The 22,572-nt window shown below is 34.7% G+C and overlaps 2 protein-coding genes across 4 annotated transcripts; one reads left to right on the top strand and one right to left on the bottom strand.

The window, feature by feature from the left end:
* The first annotated feature begins 500 nt into the window (after positions 1 to 500).
* LOC127138494 (WAT1-related protein At4g28040) lies at positions 501 to 2,688 on the top strand. Of its 2 annotated transcripts, none has more exons than XM_051064958.1 (6): positions 501 to 988; positions 1,075 to 1,140; positions 1,381 to 1,497; positions 1,647 to 2,040; positions 2,124 to 2,272; positions 2,368 to 2,688. In XM_051064958.1, exons 1-6 carry the CDS (start codon positions 804 to 806, stop codon positions 2,561 to 2,563), a joined length of 1,107 nt encoding a protein of 368 aa, XP_050920915.1. In that variant the 5' UTR covers positions 501 to 803; the 3' UTR covers positions 2,564 to 2,688. The 2 variants fall into 2 exon arrangements, with proteins under 2 accessions (XP_050920915.1, XP_050920914.1); XM_051064957.1 differs by having other exon boundaries at positions 514 to 988; positions 1,072 to 1,140.
* Positions 2,689 to 12,773: 10,085 nt separating this feature from the next.
* Positions 12,774 to 15,543, bottom strand: LOC127138493 (tetraspanin-8). Of its 2 annotated transcripts, XM_051064955.1 has the most exons (3): positions 14,758 to 15,543; positions 13,767 to 13,817; positions 12,774 to 13,231 (listed from the first exon to the last, which is right to left on the bottom strand). In XM_051064955.1, the coding sequence occupies exons 1-3, from the start codon at positions 15,262 to 15,264 to the stop codon at positions 12,938 to 12,940; spliced, it is 852 nt and encodes a 283-aa protein (XP_050920912.1). In that variant the 5' UTR covers positions 15,265 to 15,543; the 3' UTR covers positions 12,774 to 12,937. The 2 variants fall into 2 exon arrangements, with proteins under 2 accessions (XP_050920912.1, XP_050920913.1); XM_051064956.1 differs by lacking the exon at positions 13,767 to 13,817.
* Positions 15,544 to 22,572: the final 7,029 nt, after the last annotated feature.

Below are 22,572 nucleotides of genomic sequence, written 5' to 3'. Positions count from 1 at the left end.
ATTATGAAAGTACGAAGAAGAAGAAAATAACGTTGCAATTAGGTTTCTGCATAAATAAATAATACCATAGACATTTTTAATTAATATCTTTATTTTAAATTTTTATTTAATTAACCATATAAAATTATATTCTATTTAAAAGATATGATTTGAACTAAGTTAAAAAAAATTATTGTTAGAGTAATTTGATTCCTAAATAAAAATTAAATTTCAAACATTAAAAATACGATATTAAAGAATGACCATGCATACTCATTCGATACATATCAAGATTGTATTGGAGTCTATCGGCAATTCAGATGAAATGATTAATAGCATTTTATCGTGAATGCGGCAAAAACACGACTACATAGTCAATTTTGTCTCTAGTATTTTATTTAACAAGTAGCAAAGCTAGTGTTAGAAAAACAATATTAGAATACATGTCGATTAGTCTCCTTAATCATTCATGAGTGCAGATTAACATGAAGTCTTGAGGTCTGCCTAGCATGTAGATCTTATCTTCAAAAATAATGTTGTCAATATTCACCAAACAATATAATTAAACAACATAATGACATTCCAATTTTGTCATTTTCATTATCAAAATCAATTAATAATCATGCGTTACGTTTCTTTACTAGAACCTTCTCTTTCCCTACACAGACACAGACACAGTGTGTTGTCAATTTTATCCTTCCACATGATCCTCACAAACTTTGTTTTGAAACCTAAAGTTGCCAGCCATTATTCTATTATATATAGAAAACAAGTATATTAGACCAATAACATAGTTTCAAGGTATACCAAAAGAGCATCTGAAAATGGGTGTTTTAGATGGTTATCTTCCGGTAATGGTTATGATAGGGTTACAGTTTCATTATGCACTGCTTGCCATGTTTACAAGAGCTGCTCTATTAGATGGATTGACTCCAACCGTTTTTGTAGTGTATAGACAAGGCATAGCCACTTTCTCATTGGCACCTATCATCTTTTCATCTATTAAGAGGTAAAAATATATTATTCAATGGAGTTTTCATCTCTTATTCTAGAAGACAATTCTTGTTGTAACTTTTTGATTTTTTATTGTAGAAGACAATCTTTGAAGACTTCACTAGGATGGAAGAGTTTCTCTTTGATGTTTATGACCTCTCTTATTGGGTATAGTTTCTCAAAACACCTCTAATTCTTTCTATGGTGCAGTTATAATCTCTGTAGTTAGTGTCTGCGTCTGACATCAACACTGACACTTATGATTATGTTTAATTTATTCATTTATTTAAATTATTATCTGTGTCGAAGTATTCATTTATTTAAATTATTATCTGTGTCGAAGTATCTGTGATGGTGTCATGTTTCTGGTATATGTTATAACTAGTTTAAGTTATTGTTTACATGCAGGGTTACAGCAAATCAGAATGCATATTTTAGTGGATTATTCTATGCATCTTCTACCGCAGCTACTGCTATGAGTAATTTGATACCTGCATTAACTTTTGTATTTGCAGCAATTTTGGGGTAATAGCTCTCTATAAGTATAAACAGAAAAATAATATCAGGATTAATACAGTGAAAGTAAATAATGGGAAATGAACCAATAAGCATCTAGTGAAACTTTTATTAATATGATTATGACGAATAACATTTCTGTTTTTATGATTGATTAGATATGAGAAAATCAATCTTCGAAGTTTACGAAACGTGGCCAAGATATTAGGGACAGTTTGTTGTGTCAGTGGAGCCTTAACCATGGCGTTTCTCAAAGGACATAAATTGTTACACATGGAGTTCTTTCTTCCTGATTCAAAACATGTCACTGCTAGTGAAGATGATAATTGGATTCTGGGTTGTTTGTTGCTCTTAGCAAGTAGTGTTTTTTGGTCATGTTGGATGATTATGCAGGTTCCGATTTCTTCGTCGTGTCCGGATCATGTATTGTCGACGTTTTGGATGTGTCTTTTCGCTACGATACAGTCTGCTATGTTTGCACTGCTGAAAGAGCCAGATCTTCAAGCATGGATTTTACCTTCACCTTTACAAATTTCATGCAGTTTATATGCAGTAAGTCTGTGACATGTCCAATTGGAATCAATTATCGCAATTTCGTCAAATACTAAAATTGCTACTTTTTGATGTATATATAGGGAATTGGAATTGCTGTTAGCTTCTTCATTCAATCATGGTGCATATCAGAAAGAGGTCCATTGTATTGTGCAATGTTCAACCCTCTAGCAACTGTTATCACAGCTTTGGTAGCTGCTACGTTCCTAGAAGAAAAGCTATACGTTGGAAGGTACTAATACATTACATACGTATAGACATACATGTAGAATTGTATGATAATTGTGTTTGGTCTATTCACTGACATGCATCTATGTTAATTTTCAGTTTGGTAGGGGCTATTGGGGTGACCGTTGGTTTGTATATTGTCTTATGGGGTAAAGCCAAAGACTTTGATGGGACTAAACAAGAGCTGCCACAATCAAACATGGTGGATGATGAAAGAAGTAATAGAACAGATTTGGAAGAACCACTTCTTGCAGAGAAATCGGAATATGTAGCAGAGATAAAAATGGAGGGCTAATGATTGAACTAAGGAGGATAGTTTTGGTGAAATTTAATGACTCTCAATTTGAAGGAGTGCTGCCTAGATTGTGTTTGGTTCTGCCTAGAGTTGAACATAAATTAATGCAAAAGTCATTCTTATGAGTTCGGTTCATATTGTTAGGACAGATTGGATAACATTTTTTAAAAGCAAATAGAATATATATAAATAAAGAGGTACTAAAGATTAAGGGAGTACAAAAAGAAACTAATCACCAATACAAAAAGAAAAAACAAATGTCCCATAACACACATTAAAGAGATCACCAAAATCCATATTAACACCGAGAAAACACTAAAGAGAAGTTGCAGACATTCAAATCGCTATTGACTCACATGTATGATATGATTCGCGAGACAGATCGAGAAAGCACGGAAGATATCCACGAACCTACTAAGATACCATTTTTACGGAAAGAGAATATCAAGTTTCTACATTCTTCGAAGTTACAAGTTTATCTAAGAACACTATATCATTCCAAATTTTCAAAAATCGATCAAATCATAACATGGCAATTCATAAGAAAACCCCTTAATCATATACGGACCATCAAAAAAATAAGAACATATCTATAAGTGTCAGTAATATTTTAACCCACTCCTATAATAAATTGAAATCACCACCTTACAAGTCATTAAAAGTTAATAGGACGATGCATAAAAACCACATAACAAAAAGGACAAAAGACACCACTAAAATTAATGAGATTTCTCTCTAAAATAAATTCTTTTCACTAAGGATTGATTTTCAATTTACAAATTTCAAATCATCTAAAATAAATTATCTCTGGTAAGGTTCTCCAAATCCTATAATTCATTTATAAAGATGGAGTGATATGTCAAATCTAAATACATATTTTTTAAGATCAAAAATACCTCTTGTTTCTGATAAACACTTACTTTAGTGTTAAAGTACTTATAATTATTTTTAAAGTTTAAACCAATATTTTAAAAATTGGATCGGAGATCGATCCGTGAAACTTACAGATTAAGGTTCAATTTATTCAACTGATTAAACATACGGTCGAACTGTTCATTAAATAAACTAATAATATAAAAATAAATTTCATAAATATGTCACATATAATCATATCTTCACAACTTAATAAAATAAATATTTCAAAAACTCATTACAAATTTAATACAACAATATTAATAATACATATAACAATATAACATAGTTCTACACTTCATTCCAACATTCATTTAAGAACAATTAAACCAAATTAAAAATTTACAATAAACTAAGTTGAACTAATTTAAATTAAAATTCAATAAATAAAATATAATAACTAAAATAAAATTCAAATAATTAAGAATACCTAAATTAAATAAGATAAAATATCAAAAACAAAATATACAATATACTTCATTAAACAAAACAAAAAACGAATTTGAATTAAACTACAACAAATAAATCTTAATTGACAACAACAAACAATATTGACTTGAACGAGAATCAATGTTGAGTTGGATATCGTGATTATGTTTGAAAGAGACGGCGTGATTATGATGGAGTGTGGTTGAAAGAAAAATTATAATTGAGTGACAAAATTTAGAAGTTTGTATGGTTGTAAAAAAATACAGAATTTTTTTTGTGATTGGGAATGTATATTAAATTTTGATATTGACATATTAAAATTTATAAAAGAATTTAAAAAGTGGTCAATTTGATGAATTTTTTTGAACCGGACGGTTTTACAAAATCGGCTCCGGTTCTTTGGTTCAAATGGTTTTGGACGGTTCAATCCGGTTTTACTCAGATTTTGAGTCACTAGCGATTTTGAAAGATTCACCCAATCGGATTCATCTCCGATTCCCGGTTAAACAAGTCAGTTCGGTCCGTTTTTTAAAACATTAGTCCAAACACTCTATTCAAATGTCATAATGGCGTGTGAGAAGAACTACACAAAACTTCAATTGTTCTCCCTCCCTGATCTTTCGCTAGTGCGAGATCGTGGGGGCAAACCACAACCTCAAAGACGAACTCACAAGATCCTCCTCAAACCAAGAGAAACTGATTAAACCTCCACAAGTAAATAAGGTCATCTTGTCCCTCCACCAAACAACAATCTTCAACCACCCTTAGGGATCTTCATACAATTTGAAGAATCATTTCCACTGCATTATCCCCTATAAGGAGACGACACCACACCCTAACTCAACGCCTTGGTAGCACCAACAATGAACACTTAATATAACAACTTATTGAGAGATCTACTGATGGAAGTCAACAGATTGTCAACATCGTTGGAACATCGGAATGAGTAACTATGAGGGGTTGGTACCATTGATTCTAACCATGTATTACTACCCAAGCTCTGCGATGACTTAGTAAAAAACTACAATGAAGATCAGGCAGAGTCATTTTGATATCACCGGACCCGGGGCTATCAAAGGTGTAAACATTACTAAAAAAACACACTTTACCTTGGTCATGAAAGAGATTTTATTTTAGTTACAAAATCGAAGTAACTAAGGGTGACATGAAAATTTGTCACTTTACCCCTCATTTTCTGATTAACTGGGGGTAGTTGAAATGGTCATTGGTTCGATCCACATCAAAAACATTTTTTATATTTTCAAAACTAGCGCCACACAACTCTTGATTTTTGTCAAAAATCGAGGAAAACAAATGTTTTAAAAATACAAATTACTTTGTTTACATAGGATATTAAATTACATTTTTTAGAAATATCCATTTTTTAATATTAACAAAAAAAATCTTATGTTACATTGTTTACAAATTTTCGACAAATTTGATTCATCATCATCACTCTTATTCTTGGAGAATAACAAATTCACATTTGTTGCATACTCATTTCTTTTCAATTTCAATGGTTTTGCATGCTTTCAAGTTCAATTTCTAATATGTTAATCATTTACAATCAATTATGATAATAGACTTTCTATAGTTATATATATTCTAATACACCCCCTTAATCGAAACTGGAGGTGAAGAAATGTTGAGCCTATCTCGAAAGTCATTAAAGAGTTGCAATGGAAGTCCCTTTGTGAATATGTCAGCAATTTGAAAGCGAAAGGGAATCTGGAGAGCACGTATTTGATCGCGAGCAACTTTCTCATGCATAAAATCTATATCCATTTCACTATGCTTGAGGCGTTGATGTTGAACTGGATAGTCAGAGAGATAAATCACACTTATATTGTCATAATAGACCAAAGTAGCTTTTGTGACATGACAACATAGTTCCAAGAGTAAGTTGTGAAGCCAATATGATTCAGACACTACATTAGCTACTCTTGTGTATTCTGCATTGGCACTTGAACAAGATAAGGTATGTTGGTGTTTGTCAGACCATGAGATTAAATTATCACCAAGATAAACACAATAACCATGGGTAGATCTTCTAGTGTCAGGACAACTAGCCTAATATGCATATGTGTAAGAGATGAGTTTGTCGATGGATGAAGGATACATATGGAGGCCGAACTCTATGGTACCATGAATATATCGAATAATGGGTTTCAAAGTAGAAATGTGTTGTGTTTTTGGATCATGCATAAATAAACACACATGTTGTGCGACATATGAGATGTCGGGTCGAGTAAACGTCAAGTATTGCAATGCTTCAGCAAGGCTACAATATTCAGTTGGATCATGGTAAGGGTTACCTAAAGAACCACTGAGTTTCGTCTTCATGTCTATTGGTGCATAGGATGGTGTAAGTATTGAACACACAACCTAAGAGGAGGGTGAATTAGGTTTATTGGTGTTTTTAGAGATTTTAAGCGTCTCACTGGTTTCTTGTAATTTTCCAGAATTGTGAACAAATGAATGAATGAGAAATAGAAAAGTAAAGTGCAGTAAAGTAAATGGACACAAGGCATTATAATAGTTCTTCATATCAACCAAGGGTACATTTAGTCTCCTCACATCCCGTGAGAGATTTTCATTATTGTTAGATCTTTGTACAAGTCCCACATCAAGATTTCTCCTACAATCTTCTAACAACAACAAAGAAACACATCACTTTCTTGAATTTCAAAAATACCAACAACAATGGTGGACTTTGAATCTCCTTGAATCAAAGAACATTTTCCAACACAAATAGAAAATATATCACTTTCTATTTGCAAACGATTTTAGAAAGTACACACACTTTCTTTACAAATTAAGTCACCGCACACACGGTGATCAATACTTGAATATATAAAGTTGTTCTTGAATCAATTTCAATAGACACGTGATTTTTTCTTTCAATGTACAATTCAATAATATATGAACTTTAAGTGCTCAAAAAATATTACGAAACTTTTATGAATGATTTGAATGTTATGCATAAAGTTTCGACACTTTTAAAATGAATGAACACTTAGAAAATTAATTTGAATTGTATTAAAATTTGTATGAAAGAGGTCATTTGAATTTATGATGTATTTTGTCTTAAATACATCCTAAGAAACCTGTATGAATTGATGTAAAAGTTTGAGACATTTTTATCAAAGGTTGCAATAGTTTAGAATGAAAATAGTTCATAAAAACACACAATTTTGAATTATGTACAAGACTTTTTAAGTTGATTAAACGGATACTTAACTTAACAAATGCAGAATAATTTTTTAGTTTCAAATGATTTTGTAAATTTCAAACAGCAACAGGTTTGGTTAAATCAGTTAACCAGACCTGACTTAAAAAGTGCAACGGACTTGACTTAAAAAGTGGAGATAGTTATTTTAAAATTCAACTGTTTATGTCTTTGCTACAAAGATTTTTACACGTGATAATTTGAAAATTTTTACACGTGATTATTTTTTAAGCATTTAAAATTTATAAATAATGAATTGCAATTGAGTATCTTAGCATCAAGATCAATTTGTTTTACTTTCAAAATATTCATAAGCTTATCTGCTTATGCATTCTTGATTTTTAATTCCAAATTTTTTTTCGTTGATATTTCTTCATTGATAAGCATTTTGTCTTCATCAAAACTAAGTTATGGAGAATGATGAAAATCTTCTTCACAATCTCCTTTTTTATTATGACAAAACACATTGATGGAAAATTTTTGCTTGACATTTAATTTCTCCCCTTATATTGTACATCTTCCCCTATCTTGCAATCTCCTCATTTCTTTTGCAATTTATTCTATGATGTCTTTGATATCCACAATTTTTTACTCAAAAGATGAACAATTATTGCATGCTAAATTTTTTATTAAGTATAACTCCACTTTTGTTATATTAACCATATTTAATATGAAGTCTGTTGGTTAATAGATCTCTCAACCCTTAACCAACTTCTACATGTTTCTAAGGTGATCAAGCAAAGAAATAGATGTATAAAATTATTTCACATAGTAAAATGCATCACTTCAAATCATACCATTTAACACAAAATACTATTTTTCATTAAACTTCACATTGCTCAACATAAAGAGGTTTTAGCTCATGATGAGCAAAAGAAATACAGCAAAACAGGTTCTTACATTCAACGTTTCTAACATTAATGAAAAGAAAATATAAACCTAAGTATAACTTTTTACTCCTAACAAATGCTCAATCAGCAGGAGGCGAGTTCTATCATGTTAGTATGTTCAACACTTCTTCAATTGATGGAGAATAAAAGGAACTCTTCACTACTGATTCAGACTTCTTCTTCTTCAATAAGATATTTTTTAGAGTAATTTCTCACTTCTATCAACTTCTGAATCTATTTTTCATTTTGTCCATGGGGTTCCTTTTATAACCTATAACCTTTTTAGGGTTATGTCTTGTCATTGTATCATGAGTCTTGTGGATATTTTTTGTTTTTGGCCTAATAAACACATCATATTCCTTCTTCTTTTCTTCAAATCAGCTCCAGGTAGTATAATTTCTAGCATGCAGGGGACAACACGTATGTGGCAGGTCTGTTGCGTAAACAGACAATAAAGTGCATAATTTTGTGCACATCAACTTTTCAGAATTTTGTCCTATAGTGTTTGATCTTATCCATTCAATTTTTTAACTCACTTGCACTTCAATCTTTATATCATGGGTAATGCTAACTTGTGCCCCAAGGGCACATGTTAAGAAACCCACAAATAGAAAATTTGTATTGAAAAAATAAATAAAATTATTAATTATAAATTTCTAATAAATTCAATATACAATTTCCAAGAATTTATCTCTTAACTTGTGCCCTTGGGGCACAAGTTAGCATTACCCTTGTATCATTGCCATGTTTTTTCCTAATGCTAAGGACCGTGTCATTCCTTGGAAACTCTTTTATATCTAACATTTTTCTAAAATTTGAGGTAGAAATGACACGTCTAGTTTGTCGTGCCAGAGCTTATTATAAAGCAATCATACACGAGTGATAATTACATAAAAACACACAAAAAAGAGCATTTATTATGTTCTTCACAAAATGACTTAAAACAACAAAATAAACTTAAATTATCCTAATAAAGCTTGTAATAATAAAATAAAGTCAAGTATTAAAGGCTTGAATCTTTCACAAATAATGAGTTATCACACTTTGAGTTCAAATTTCATTCACTCATCTCACTCTCATACTCAATTGAACATTGGAGTGTTAATCTTACAATTCAATCCCTCTTTTTTTTTTTTGGAATAATAATAATCTTTATTGCCAAAAACAAAGAAGTACACGCCGATCCTCAGATCCAGACCCCAACCGACACGAATACAAACGATGACCACTAAAGGCTATTACAATACGCTGTCAATTTTCTATTCATTCTAAATCTATCCATAAGTATGTCATGAATATGTTGGCTTTGAAGCTCTTCCTTCCTCCCCTGTTGGAAACAAATCCTGTTTCTCACCCACCAAATGTGGTAAACCGTTTCAGCCAGCGCAGCTTTGAAAATACGCATTTTGTTGCCCTTCCCTTTAGCTTGTTGCCAAGCAGTATGCTCATTCCAATCAATATGGATATACTCCAGCCCAAGCCTATTGAGAGTCTCCTTCCAAATCTTCTTTGTGATCGCACACTCAAAGAATAAATGGCCTCTATTTTCCTGCATATTACAAAACAGACAATTCCCATCAGTATAAGTCTCGTGTCTCATCAATCTGTCTTTGGTTTGCAATCTGTCCTGACAGACCAGCCAAAGAGTAAAAACAGTCCTTGGTCTAGCCATGTTTATGTACATTAACCTCCTCCATTCAACTCTTGGCTTGTCCCCACGCAGATGCTGATACATTCTTCGAGTGCTATACATATCATTGGCCTGGAATTCAACCCAAATATCATTAGACATCAATTCAGCTTTATGTTTACATATGGACTTCATTAACCATGAACTGTTGTTGTTGGGCTGGTATTCCTCCATCCCTCCATTCTTCAAGTAGTAACTATGCATCCATTTAACCCACATTTTATCCTTCTTCTCGCTCAAACTCCATAGAAGCTTGCCAATGGTGGCTTTATTCCATTCCCCTAAGGCTATGATGTTCCTTCCACCATTTGCAATCGAATCACAAACATGGTCCCATGCCACCGGCGCTCTTTTACTATTCTCGTCATTTCCAGCCCAAATGAATCTTCTACACATGCTTTCAATGTGCCTAATGATCTTCTTGGGTAGGAGGAATATTTGCATCCAATAATTGGTTATAGCAAACAACACACTTTTCACCAACTGTAATTTACCTGCATACGACAAAAGACGGCTACACCAATGGTTAATTCTAACAGTCATTCTATCTAGCAGCCCTTGGCAATTGTTGATGGTGAGCTTTCTACTGTTCAGCGGCACTCCAAGATACTTGACTGGGAGCTGCCCCAAAGAGAATCCAGTTGCTTGCTGCAAGTTTTCTTTGGTAATGCCATCTACCCCTCCCACAAACAGCTTGCTTTTAGGAATGCTCATTTGCAAGCCAGTTGAGTTTGTGAATTTATCCACCACCTGCATAATAAGTTGTAGAGAACCGACATCCCCTCTCGCAAAGATCACAATATCATCAGCAAAACACATGTCAATAAGCTTCAATTTTTCACATTTTGGGTGAAAATTGAAGTTTGGATTATTATTCAAGTTTTGGAACATCCTATGAAGGTATTCCATCACCAGCACAAATAAGAGGGGGGAGATGGGATCTCCCTGTCTCAATCCCCTTTTTGCTTCCAGGATTTTTGAGGGACTCCCATTGATATTGAACCGATACGAAGTAGTGGTAACACATTCCATTACCCAAATCCTGAACATCTGAGGTATTCCCATCTCTTGCATAATCTGAGCTAAAGCATTCCAGTCAACCGTATCATACGCCTTTTGGATATCCATCTGCACCATGCACCTCGGAGAAATGTTCTTTTTGTTATACCCTCTAATCAGTTCTTGAGCCAAGATGATGTTGTCCTGTATGTGTCTACCTGGAACAAAAGCAGATTGTGATTCATCCACCAGCTTACTGATCACCTTACCCAGTCTAGTTGTTAGGATTTTTGATATTATCTTGTAAATTGTACTACAGCAAGCTATAGGCCTCATATCCTTCACAGTTTTAGCATCAGGATTTTTGGGGATAAGAGTTACCAAGGAGCAGTTGAAAACCTTCAGCATCTTTCCATTATGAAAAAATTCTTTAACTGCAGCTGTCACATCATTTTTCACAATTTGCCATGTAGCTGTGAAGAAGTAAGCGTTGAATCCATCCACCCCCGGTGCCTTATTCTGGCCTATGCTTTTCAGAGCATTCCACACTTCCCCTTCCTCAACAGGTCTTATCAGCTGACAAGCACTCTCTCTATCAAGAGTTTTACCGTTCCTTACTGTGGTAATATCGATACATCTCAGGTTCAGGGATTTAGTACCTACCAATTTGGCATAGAATTGCAGAACTTCTTCTTCTATATCTTCTGGTTTGCTTAGGCTACATCCATTTACAGACTCCATAGCATACATCCCCTTTTGCTTGTTTCTGTCCCTCACATATGCATGATAGAAAGCATTATTACCATCTCCTAGTTGTAGCCAATTCACCTTGGCTTTCTGCTTCAATATATTTTCCTCTGTTTGGTTCAAATGGATGAGGTTCTCAGTATACTGCTTCACAATTCAATCCCTCTTTCATCACACCGAAAATATAAATCTATCGTTACAATCTAATTACATCGACCACCGATCAAATTTTTTTCCCGCGTGAAACAGAAGACAACAAAAATAATCAAAAAAAATTCAACAAGTAGAAATAATTATATATTAAATGAATACTTTATTTATCCTCCTCTAACGACTTTATGAGCTAGTGGGTTATTATTGAGATCACATTTCATTAAATTTATAAAAAAAAGGTTTTCTAAACTTAAGAAACACTTCAATTTAAAACCCCACTAGTGTTAGTCTGATTATGAAAGCTTGAGACATAAGTGTGCACCTATCTCAAAGTCTTAGTTTGAATCCTTTAAGTCTAAAAAATTCCTTTATTTTCTTGGAAGACTTTGAGTTTATGTCCAATTACTAATACCATGCTTTAAGGATGTTGCAATGACATTAAAATTTCAGAAGTTGAGTATATTGCCGAAGTTGACAGCTACAAGACTTTCCTTCATAAAAGAATGACCTTAAAGAACAGAAATACTAATCTCACTTAGATGATTTGGCATGAAAAATTAATCTATCTATGGAAGTTTCTCGACAAATGGGGTCTAACGCCTATTCATAATTGATTTCTTTTTTCGTTTTTAGATTTACAGAGTTCTTGTTGTGGGGGCTTGAAACCTTGCGTCAGGAATACTTCTAGCATTAGATGAAACCACTAGTATCAAAAAGATTTAATAAGAATATTGGTTAATCTTTACCTTAAAAATCACGAACGCATCGCTAATTAAAACTCCACCAATCAAAATTTGGTGTTTAACTGAATGCAAGAGGAATGACATAAAACACATAAGCTAATGGTTGTTCAAATTAGAAGAGTGGTGATTAAAGGATTAGAACAAAAGTTCTTATCTAAAAAAAAACATTGAAAATTGCGTCATGAACCACATGGCAAACTAGTCAAGTTGTCATGATTATAACCTCCAGCATCAATAATTCAATATTATTATCAAATCTGAAAATGACACTCTGGCTTTCACCATCAATACACATGTTCAACCCTTTACCACTTATATGTTGAAGATCATGTCCAAACCATAATTTGAAGGGGTACCATAATTTTAAATACTTTTAAGTAGATATGATGGTGTGATAACTATAGGATTGCACCAAAGGTTAATTTGAAGTCAATTTCAATCCACATACTGTAATACTATAAAGTTTAGCAATTTACACAAACAGTCAAACTGTACTGAAAAACAGTATGAAATCCACACACACAAAATCAGCATATAAACCATATAGCCTAAATCATCTACATGCTAATAATGCTCAAGAGCCTAATATCTCTTCCAATTGTCCTGCCTGTTATTCCTGAATGCGCAGCAGCCGATGGAGTATACAATGACCAGAAAAATCAGGAATATGATGTTGACTACGGCCACCTTCTTCCAATCAGTCTTGAGGTTTTGCAGTAACCCAGCCTTGCAAGATTGGCAATCAAAACACAGAATCTTCGGATCGTTGTTCCAAGCTTTACAGTCAAGGTTTGTAGAATTAACATTTCCGGGCGTCCAGTTTGTAGGGCTCACATAAGTAAAACCACAGTCCTCTGAAGGCTTACAACATCCAGACTGCACAAAACATCGGAAAAATGGAAATCAGTAAGGCGTCTAAAGTTCACAAACCAGAGGCACAAGTAGATAAAAGTCGGATATAATAACAGAGTAAATGCATAAACATTCTATAATCATGTTTCGAAATCAAGGAAGTAGAAGTTCTGAGAATGAATTTCAATCCTAGGAACAAATTTATCCCCCCAGAAAAAAAAAGAGCAAATGCAGAACACCTCTGCCTTAAGCACAGAGGAATGAGGTTTGAGTCATTTAATAACTTAAACTCAACATGATTCTATCCTTAAAATCTCACATTACCCTGTCTTGTGAAATTTGTGTCTTGTGCAAGGATCTATCAGGCTTTGAACCTCTGAAGCATGTGGATACTACTAAAATCGTGAAGTACCGGTACCGGGTACACAGATCATACTCATGGTACCTCTTTTCTTCTCATTACTCTTTTTTAAGTGAAAATTTTAATTTTTCATGTATTAAAATAATAGATTTATGTATTTTAGTTTATTTAACTTTTACTTTTTATAGACACCCGTACCTTGATATTTTTTAAAAATGCCGTTTCTTGTACCATGTATCGTACCCGCACCTATGCATCATAGCGAACTGATCACTAAATACAGGTCTAGGAAAAGAAACATTCACTTTTTGTAGTTTACTTGCAATTATATGAAGGAATCTCATGAAAGAAGATTCTTATATGTTAATGTCTATGAAGGAAGAATAGGAAACTTTGATATTAAAGTTTGGAAAAGCTACAAGAAACCAGTGCTTTTTAGTTATTGGCAAAACAAAGTGCACATTAAAAAAGTAATCAACTTTTAGCCCAGTAGCACTAGAATCCAGCAAGAGAAAAAAACTAGTAACAAAAAAGGATGCAAAAAAGTTCAACAAAGATTCATTTGAAATCTGTTTCCATAAAGAACACACCCTTTTCAGACCAAAAGCAATCCCAGTTTTAAAATAAAAAGTCTACACTTTTCAGAAAGAAACCATGACTAATCACAAATCCCAGTTTAAAATTCCACTTTTCAGAAAGATACCTTAAAATTGAATACTCAAAAAAAAGTTATATAAAGTAGCACTACCTTATAAACTAAATCAAATAATTTAATCCTACACAAACACAAGAATGCATTACAGTACTATCATAACGTGAAATTCCTGCATGATTCCTGCATGCTCACATATTCAGAAACTTCATAATCACTTTTTTCTACATAAATAGTAAATCAGTAATTAAAACCTAAAATTTTTCACTTTCCTTATAACCTAAAAATTTCAGCTAAACACAAGAACAAAGCTCACAATTGCTACAAAACTCACATGCAAGCTAAAATTTTGATCCCAATCCACAAAAACCCTAAATATAAATCAATGCAAGCTAAAATTTTGCTCCCAATCCACAAAACCAAAATCAAAAACCCTAAATATAAATCACAACATGAAAGCTAAAATTTTGACCCCACCCCAGAAAATCAACAAACACAAGAACATAAATCAAATAACCAAAAACAAAAAACCCTAACCTGAAGAGCAGACAATTGTTCAGTATGAAATTTCTCGATATTATCATTCAAAAACTTGAAATGATATTCAGAGCAAAGCTTCCCCGATTCCAAACAACCCCTAATCCTCTCCCAAGTATTCCCATTGGTAACCTTATTCTGCAACCAATTCGAATAATCCCCAAGCCTATACTCCTTATACCCCCGATTCGACAAAGCTTCACCCGCACCTTTGTTAGTAACAACAAACGCAAAGATCGTGAAAGCGAAAAGAAGAACAATAAGCAAGAACATGACGAGAAGATAGAACCACAGAAGCCATGAGACTCTGCAACAAGCACCGATTAAACCCATGAGAGAAACAACCAAGAGGAAAACGCCAAGGGCAATAATGGGTTTCTCTAAGAAGCGTTCGCATTCCGTGGTGGACTGTTTGTGGAGCCATACTCCCATGACTAGAATTGGGATTGAGAGGAGTAGGGTTAGGAAATTGAGGATTCCGATTAGGTTGTTACTGAATCGAGACATGGTTGAATTGAATTGAATTGATAGATGAAGATGAAGATGAAGATGAAATGGGTTTTAGGGTTTTTTTTTTGTGAAAGAGAAAATGTTGTTTTATAGTAATGGAAAAATTGAAATGGTTGTTTTGATTGTTGAGAAAGATAGGTAAGGTGAGGTAACACGGAAATTGATTATAGAGAGAAAAAACAAAAACGTTAAATAATACTAATAGAAATGAATTCATTTTACACGCTATTACTACAGAAAGAGACGCGTTTCTTGTTGGTTTTTGAAACGACCCATTCTCTATTTTGTGGAATAATATCGATTTTTCTTAAAGAAGTTGTGGGGATACTGGTTTTTACGCGCATTTGTTTATGTATTTTAAAATTTTATTTTTTTTATTTTTAATATTTAAATTAATAAATTTTTATATTTTTCTATTTTATATAATTTTATATAATATAAGAAAATAAAATATACTAAAACTATATTATATTTGATTCACTGCGGCTATCAAAATTTATTATTATTTTTATAATAATTAAGTGACAGTATTTCATTCAAACATTGAATTTGGAAATAAAAACGACTTAATTAAAATATATATAATTTGTATTAAAATTTTAGTTTTATTTATAAATAAAATTACTATTTTATAATAAATAACACAATTTTAAAATATTTATTTACACTCTTATTATTAGCTCCATAATTTTCTTCAAATATTTTTAAAAAATAATTGATAGATTTTAATTTTAAATAATTTGATCAAAGTTTTACTTTCTCTATTTCATATAATTTTCACCATCAAAAAATAAAATTTAAATTTTATTACGTTTTTGACTCAATGAAAATATCAAAATATTCTGTTCATTTTTGTGGTTTTTTTATCGAGATAATCCACTTTTTCGAAAAAATTCCCAAAATACTCCACTTTTAGGAGGAGGCGCCAATTGGATTGGCGACCCCTCTTAAAAATTGCAAGGAGGCGCCAATTGGATTGGCTAGGGCACCTGCCCTAGCCAATCCAATTGGCGCCTATGTGTAATTTTTAAGAGGGGCGCCAATCCAATTGGCGCCTTCCTTAAAAAAGCCTCAAATGGAAAAACCTCCAACATGAAAGTTGTAGATCGTTTCAAGACAATAAATTTGGATATAAATTTTGCATCATTTGGATTTTTTATGAGAAAGTTATGGGCAGTTGAAGTTGGACTTCTAGGTTTTTCAACTATTATCTGACCTATAATGTTTTGTAGTATTGCATGTGTTTCTTTTAGGAATATGAATTTTTGTCCAACATAACATTTGAAGTAGACATCTTAAACTTTCCAATGCACTTGGTCCCACCTTAAAATAATTAAAAATGAGTGAGTTAGGTCTTTGCGAACTTGACCCAAAATTAGGGTTTATGTCAAAACATGAGTATGTGAATTTTGCCAAAAGGGACCAACTTCAAGCCCTTATGTTTGAATGATAAAATCCTCAAATGACAAAACCTTCAACATAAAAGTTGTAGATCTTTTCAAGATAATTAATTTGGACTAAAGTTTTACATCATTTGCAACTTTTATGAGAAAGGTATGGGCACCTGAACTTGGACTCTTTGACATTTTAACTGTTATCTGACCTATAATGTTTTGTATTATTGCATGTGTTTGTGTTAGAGTTATGAATTTTTGTCCAACATAACAAGTGAATTAGACATCTTAAATTTTCCAATGCACTTGGTCCCACCTCAAAATAATTAAAAATGAGTGAGTTAGGTCCTTGCGAACTTGACCCAAAATTAGGGTTTCTGTCAAAACAAGTGTATGTGAATTTTGCCAAAAGGGACCAAATTCAAGCCCTTCTGTTTGAATGATAAAAGCCTCAAATGACAAAACCTTCAACATAAAAGTTTTAGACCTTTTTAAGATAATGAATTTTGACAAAAATTTTGCATCATTTGCATTTTTTATGAGAAAGGTATGGGCACCTGAACTTGGACTCTTTGACATTTCAATTGTTATCTGACCTATAATGTTTTGTATTATCATATGTGTTTATTTTAGAATTATGAAATTTTGTCCAACATAACAAGTGAATTAGACATCTTAAATTTTCCAATGCACTTGGTCCCACCTCAAAATAATTAAAAATGAGTGAGTTAGGTCTTTGCGAACTTGACCCAAAATTAGGGTTTCTGTCAAAACAAGTGTATGTGAATTTTGCCAAAAGGGACCAAATTCAAGCCCTTCTGTTTGAATGATAAAAGCCTCAAATGACAAAACCTTCAACATAAAAGTTTTAGACCTTTTTAAGATAATGAATTTGGACAAAAATTTTGCATCATTTGCATTTTTTATGAGAAAGGTATGGGCACCTGAACTTGGACTCTTTGACATTTCAATTGTTATCTGACCTATAATGTTTTGTATTATCATATGTGTTTATTTTAGAATTATGAAATTTTGTCCAACATAACAATTTAAGTAGACATCTTAATGGAGTTTCAGTCAAAACATGTGTATGTGAATTTTGCCAAAATGCAGTTTAGACAAAGAAACCTAATGTTTGGAGTTTACACAAAGATAAATTTGATATAATACGAATTGATATTAATAAAATTTGGATTTTACACAAAGAATCCTAATGGTGATGACCGGGATCACCTAACCGACCTCTGGTCCCACATCCCCTAGCTACCCTAACCCTTGGCCCTAACCCATGTTGACGATTCTGCACCGGTGTTTGTTCATCTGATGGTCCAGGAGCGTCATTACCTCCTACAGGAGAAGATCCGTTGAGGTATTCAGCCAACTCAGCATAGTCTTCAGTATTCAATGATGGTGTACCGGCGTAGCTGAGCTCATGACCCATGCCAGAGAAGTTGGGGTGTGGTTGACTCATGGATGGGTGACCGGGACGGTTGAAGGGAGACATGGGTGTGAATGATGGGTCTAGGAATGGTTGGAAAGGTTGTTAGGGTGTTTGGAAGAGATATGGTTGTGGGATGTTTTGGTATTGTGATGTTTGGGGTTCTTGGCTACGGTAGGAGGAGGGGCGGTTAGTGTTTTGGCTAAGGCGACTTTGGTAGGGTGATGGTGTGGGTGCGAAGCGATGTTCGGTCTGAGGTTGATGGTCCATTTATTGGTGGTGGTATGGGGGATGTTCTTGGTATTGGGGTTGGGTGAATGGCATGTTTTGGTTGTATGTTTGTGCGTTTGTGGAACGGAAAGTTTGACGGATAAGTGGTTGTGAGTAACCGGGCTGAGAATGTTGTTGGGGGTTAGATGTTGATCCTTCTTGTGTGTAACTTGTCTGGTGTGGGTCGTAGAGGTACATATCATCAGCGATGAATTGAAATCCAACCGATCTGTACCAAGCCATATAAGTACGACTTGGTTTTACCTCATTTGGCATGACTGCGTCAGTTAAGACATGGTCATGACGGTGCTTCCACTTGCGACACTCTGATCTTGCGAAGGTTTGCCAAGGGTTGTAGTTCCATTGGTCGTTCACTTTACGCATATGCCATTCTCCTAGGCTAGCTGGGGGGTCTGGGATATTCTGGACCACACCGAACTGCAGCTTCACACGATCGATGTTGTGCATCTCCACTGTTGTGAACTGTATTATCGGTGTGCATGCTGTCCATACGGCTGCGTCTTCAGGGTTGACCTGATGCTCATGATCCATATTAAGGTATGGACACCAAATGAACTGAAATGTTAAAGACGATAGGATTTAAATTAATGTAGAAAAAGTGAACATAATATGACGAATTAATGAAGTTATTTTGCTTACGTCTGTCGGTCGAAGGTGATCCAACAGGTTGCGATACTGAGTAATACAGTGTCTCGGACATCTGCTGTAATTCATACCACGTGCCGACCATCTACACCAAAAAGTTAAAATAAATTAGTTATGGGTACTAAACTGTAAGGAAGTAAGTAAAGATATAGCAATTTAAACAACTTACTTTTTTACATATGGAAAAGTGAAGGGGTTGTTATTGACCGGTGCTAGAGACGGTAGTCTTGACCATCCCCATGCTTGTAGCAAAACAGCACATCCAGAAAATGTAGATGTGTCTTTGTGGGAGTTTTTGCACAACGAACTATAGAGATAGGCTAGACATGCGGATCCCCAACTGTAACTACCTATTCTATCTATATGTCTAAGTAAAGGTAAGTACATAATATGCATGCTAGAACCACTACCTTCGGGAAATAAAAAGGATCCTAGTAACAACATAATGTAACATCTAGTTTTGATTATTCGAGCATCTTCGGTAGAATGCTCATCTAAATATAAACTATTATAATATGACTTTAGGCGTGAGAGTAGTATACCTTGACCTCTAGCATTATCATCTAACAAATCAGTGTCTAAAAGCTCCATGCAAATTGAATTTGCATAGTTGGTCTTACCATTAACAGCTTTGCCTTCAATTCGTAGTCCTAAAAGCATGTAGACGTCTTCTAACGTCACGGTACACTCACCGGTTGGAAACCAAAATGTGTGTGTCTCTGGCCTCCATCTTTCGCATAAGGCTAGAATGAACTTGTTATCTATAGACCAAGACATAATCTTGCTAATGTGACCAAAACCGGAGAGTTCAACATAAGGTTGAATCATCGGGTCCATTGGGACAAATTCGTGGACTCGAGTTCGAAACCTTGATACATCCTATAATAGAAATAATATAACACTTGACTAAGTTGGTATTTCAAAATAAAATGGGGTTGGTGGAGATGAAACATAAAAAATTAGTATAAGAAAAAACTTACGTATGTTGCGATGTTTGCAACTGTTCCTCTGTGTGCTTTGCCCATTGTGAGTAAAGACATATTGTTGGGGAGTTGGTGTAGATGAAATTGGAAGATTTTGTTGAAGATGAAATTGTAAAAGAAGTAATGTAGATGAAGTTGTGAGAATGTTGGTGTGGAAGAATTGTTGAAGGAGTGGATGAATTTATAGGCAAATGGAGGAGAGCATAAAAAATTGTGTTTGCATGGTGTCTCCACCTCATTTGGCGACCATGTACAATAATAAAGAGGGGGCGCCATTCAAATTGGCGACACCATAGGGTACATGCATGCAAGGCTAGTTCTGAATGCTTGGTTTCGAGGACTGACTCCATGGGGGCGCCATTCAAATTGGCGACCATGTACAAGCCTTAAGTGTAGGCGCCAAACCAATTGGCGCCACCATCTGCATGTCTGACACGTGGCATTGTTGTCTCCTGCATGCTGAAAAACTCACTTATGGATGGCTTGCATGATTGACACATCATCTCTGACCATCTTAGGTGTCCGACACGTGGTTGTCTTGTCTCCTGCATGCTGATGACTAACTTCTTGATAGCTTGCCTGGTTGACACATCAACTCACACTGTCTTGCAGGATTGACACATCATCTCAGACACGTGGCTCTCTAGTATCCTACATGCTGAAGACTCACTTCTGTCTTGACTAGCTAGCATGCTTGACACATCAACTCACACTGTCTTGCATGACAGACACATCAACTCATGACTAGCTAGCATGCTTGACACATCAACTCAAACTGTATTGCATGACAGACACCTCATCTCAGAACTGACTTGCATGCTTGACACATTATCTCAGAGTAGCTTCAATGTCCGACACATCATCTCAGAACTAGCTAGCATGTGAGACACTGATACCATCTATTTAAGTGTCTTACTATCAACATCCAAGACACTTCACTCACATTCATCTGCACTTGCAAAATAGTTTTCATTTCCAAAATGTCATCTTCATCATTATACAGTATCAACATTCACTGCAACGGTGAAACTTTTGAGTCTGAGCTTCATGGTTTTTGTTTTAGAAACACTAATACCATTAGAGTCACGATGAAGAGAAATGCAACCTTTTTGCATTTGAAAAAAAGAATACAATCCTTTATAGGATCAGGTATTGTGTCAAAGATGACATATCAAAATCCTATATTTTTTGAGAATGGTCAATGCAAGTTTTTCCCCCTTAAGATACGAGACGATGAAGATGTTGAAAACATGTTTCTTAGTCATGAACATTCAGGCATGGATTGTATCGAGTTGTACATTACTCTACAACCATGTATACCGTCTCAACAGTCTCAACTAACCGATCAGGATGCAGCTGGTGAAGATGCTGCAGATGATGCACAATGGTCAGATGAACTCAACCCAGAAGCAGAAGTAGAAGTCGACATTGTTGATGAAGAAGAAGAGGAGACTGAGATACAGGTTGATCACATCATGAACAACGATGATGAAGATGAGGCTCAACCACCACCAATACCTCCTAGTCATGCCTACAATCCTCCTCAACATATGACAAATATGGATCTTCACGACGATGAAACGTCCGACAGTGTCTTCTATAATCCGTATCCGAGACCAGTAGTGAAGGTGAGTATAATTATATCCCATATCCGAACAACATATAATTATACTCCATCTTACAAGAAAGCATGGATTGCGAGGACAAAGGTTGTTGAACAGGTTTTCGGCAACTGGGAGGATTCATTCAAGGAATTACCACGGTTTTTATGGGCACTAAAAACTTATGTCCCAGGAACTGTGGCAATTCTGGAGACAGTGCCAGCAATGATGCCAGACGGAACCTGTGCTACAGGTAATAGAATATTTCACCGTCTCTTTTGGGCATTTGACCCGTGCATCAAAGGTTTCGCTTTCTGCAAACCTCTCCTGCAAATTGATGGCACCTGGTTATACGGAAAATACAAGGGTACTTTGCTCATGGCAGTTGCACAAGACGGTAACAACAATGTATTTCCCATTGCCTTTGCTCTTGTTGAAGGTGAAACGGCTGGTGGATGGGGTTTCTTTCTTCGACATCTCAGAACGCATGTCGCTCCACAAGCCAATCTATGTTTGATTTCAGATAGACATGCTGCCATTGAAAGTGCCTACAACAACCATGACAACGGATGGCATGATCCTCCGTCTACACATGTCTATTGTATCAGACACATTGCACAAAACTTCATGCGTGCTATAAAAGATAAGAATCTTCGCAAGAAGGTGGTGAATGCTGGGTATGCTTTAACTCAACCGTCATTTCAATATTATCGTGATGAGATTCGACTGTCTAATGAAGACGCGGGGAGATGGATAAATAACATCCCAGTAGAGCAGTGGACAAGAGCATTTGACGGTGGTTGTCGATGGGGCCACATGACAACAAACATTGTGGAATGCATGAACGGGGTTTTCAAAGGGATTCGAAATCTGCCGATAACCGCCTTGGTAAGATCAACCTATTATAGGTTGGCTTCTATGTTCGCAACCAGAGGTGAAAGATGGAGTGCAGT

The sequence above is a fragment of the Lathyrus oleraceus genome, chromosome 4 (assembly GCF_024323335.1).
Source record: "Lathyrus oleraceus cultivar Zhongwan6 chromosome 4, CAAS_Psat_ZW6_1.0, whole genome shotgun sequence".
Lineage (NCBI taxonomy): Eukaryota > Viridiplantae > Streptophyta > Magnoliopsida > Fabales > Fabaceae > Lathyrus > Lathyrus oleraceus.
Note: the sequence above shows the minus strand (reverse complement) of the source record. Positions and strands in the feature narration are given on the sequence as shown.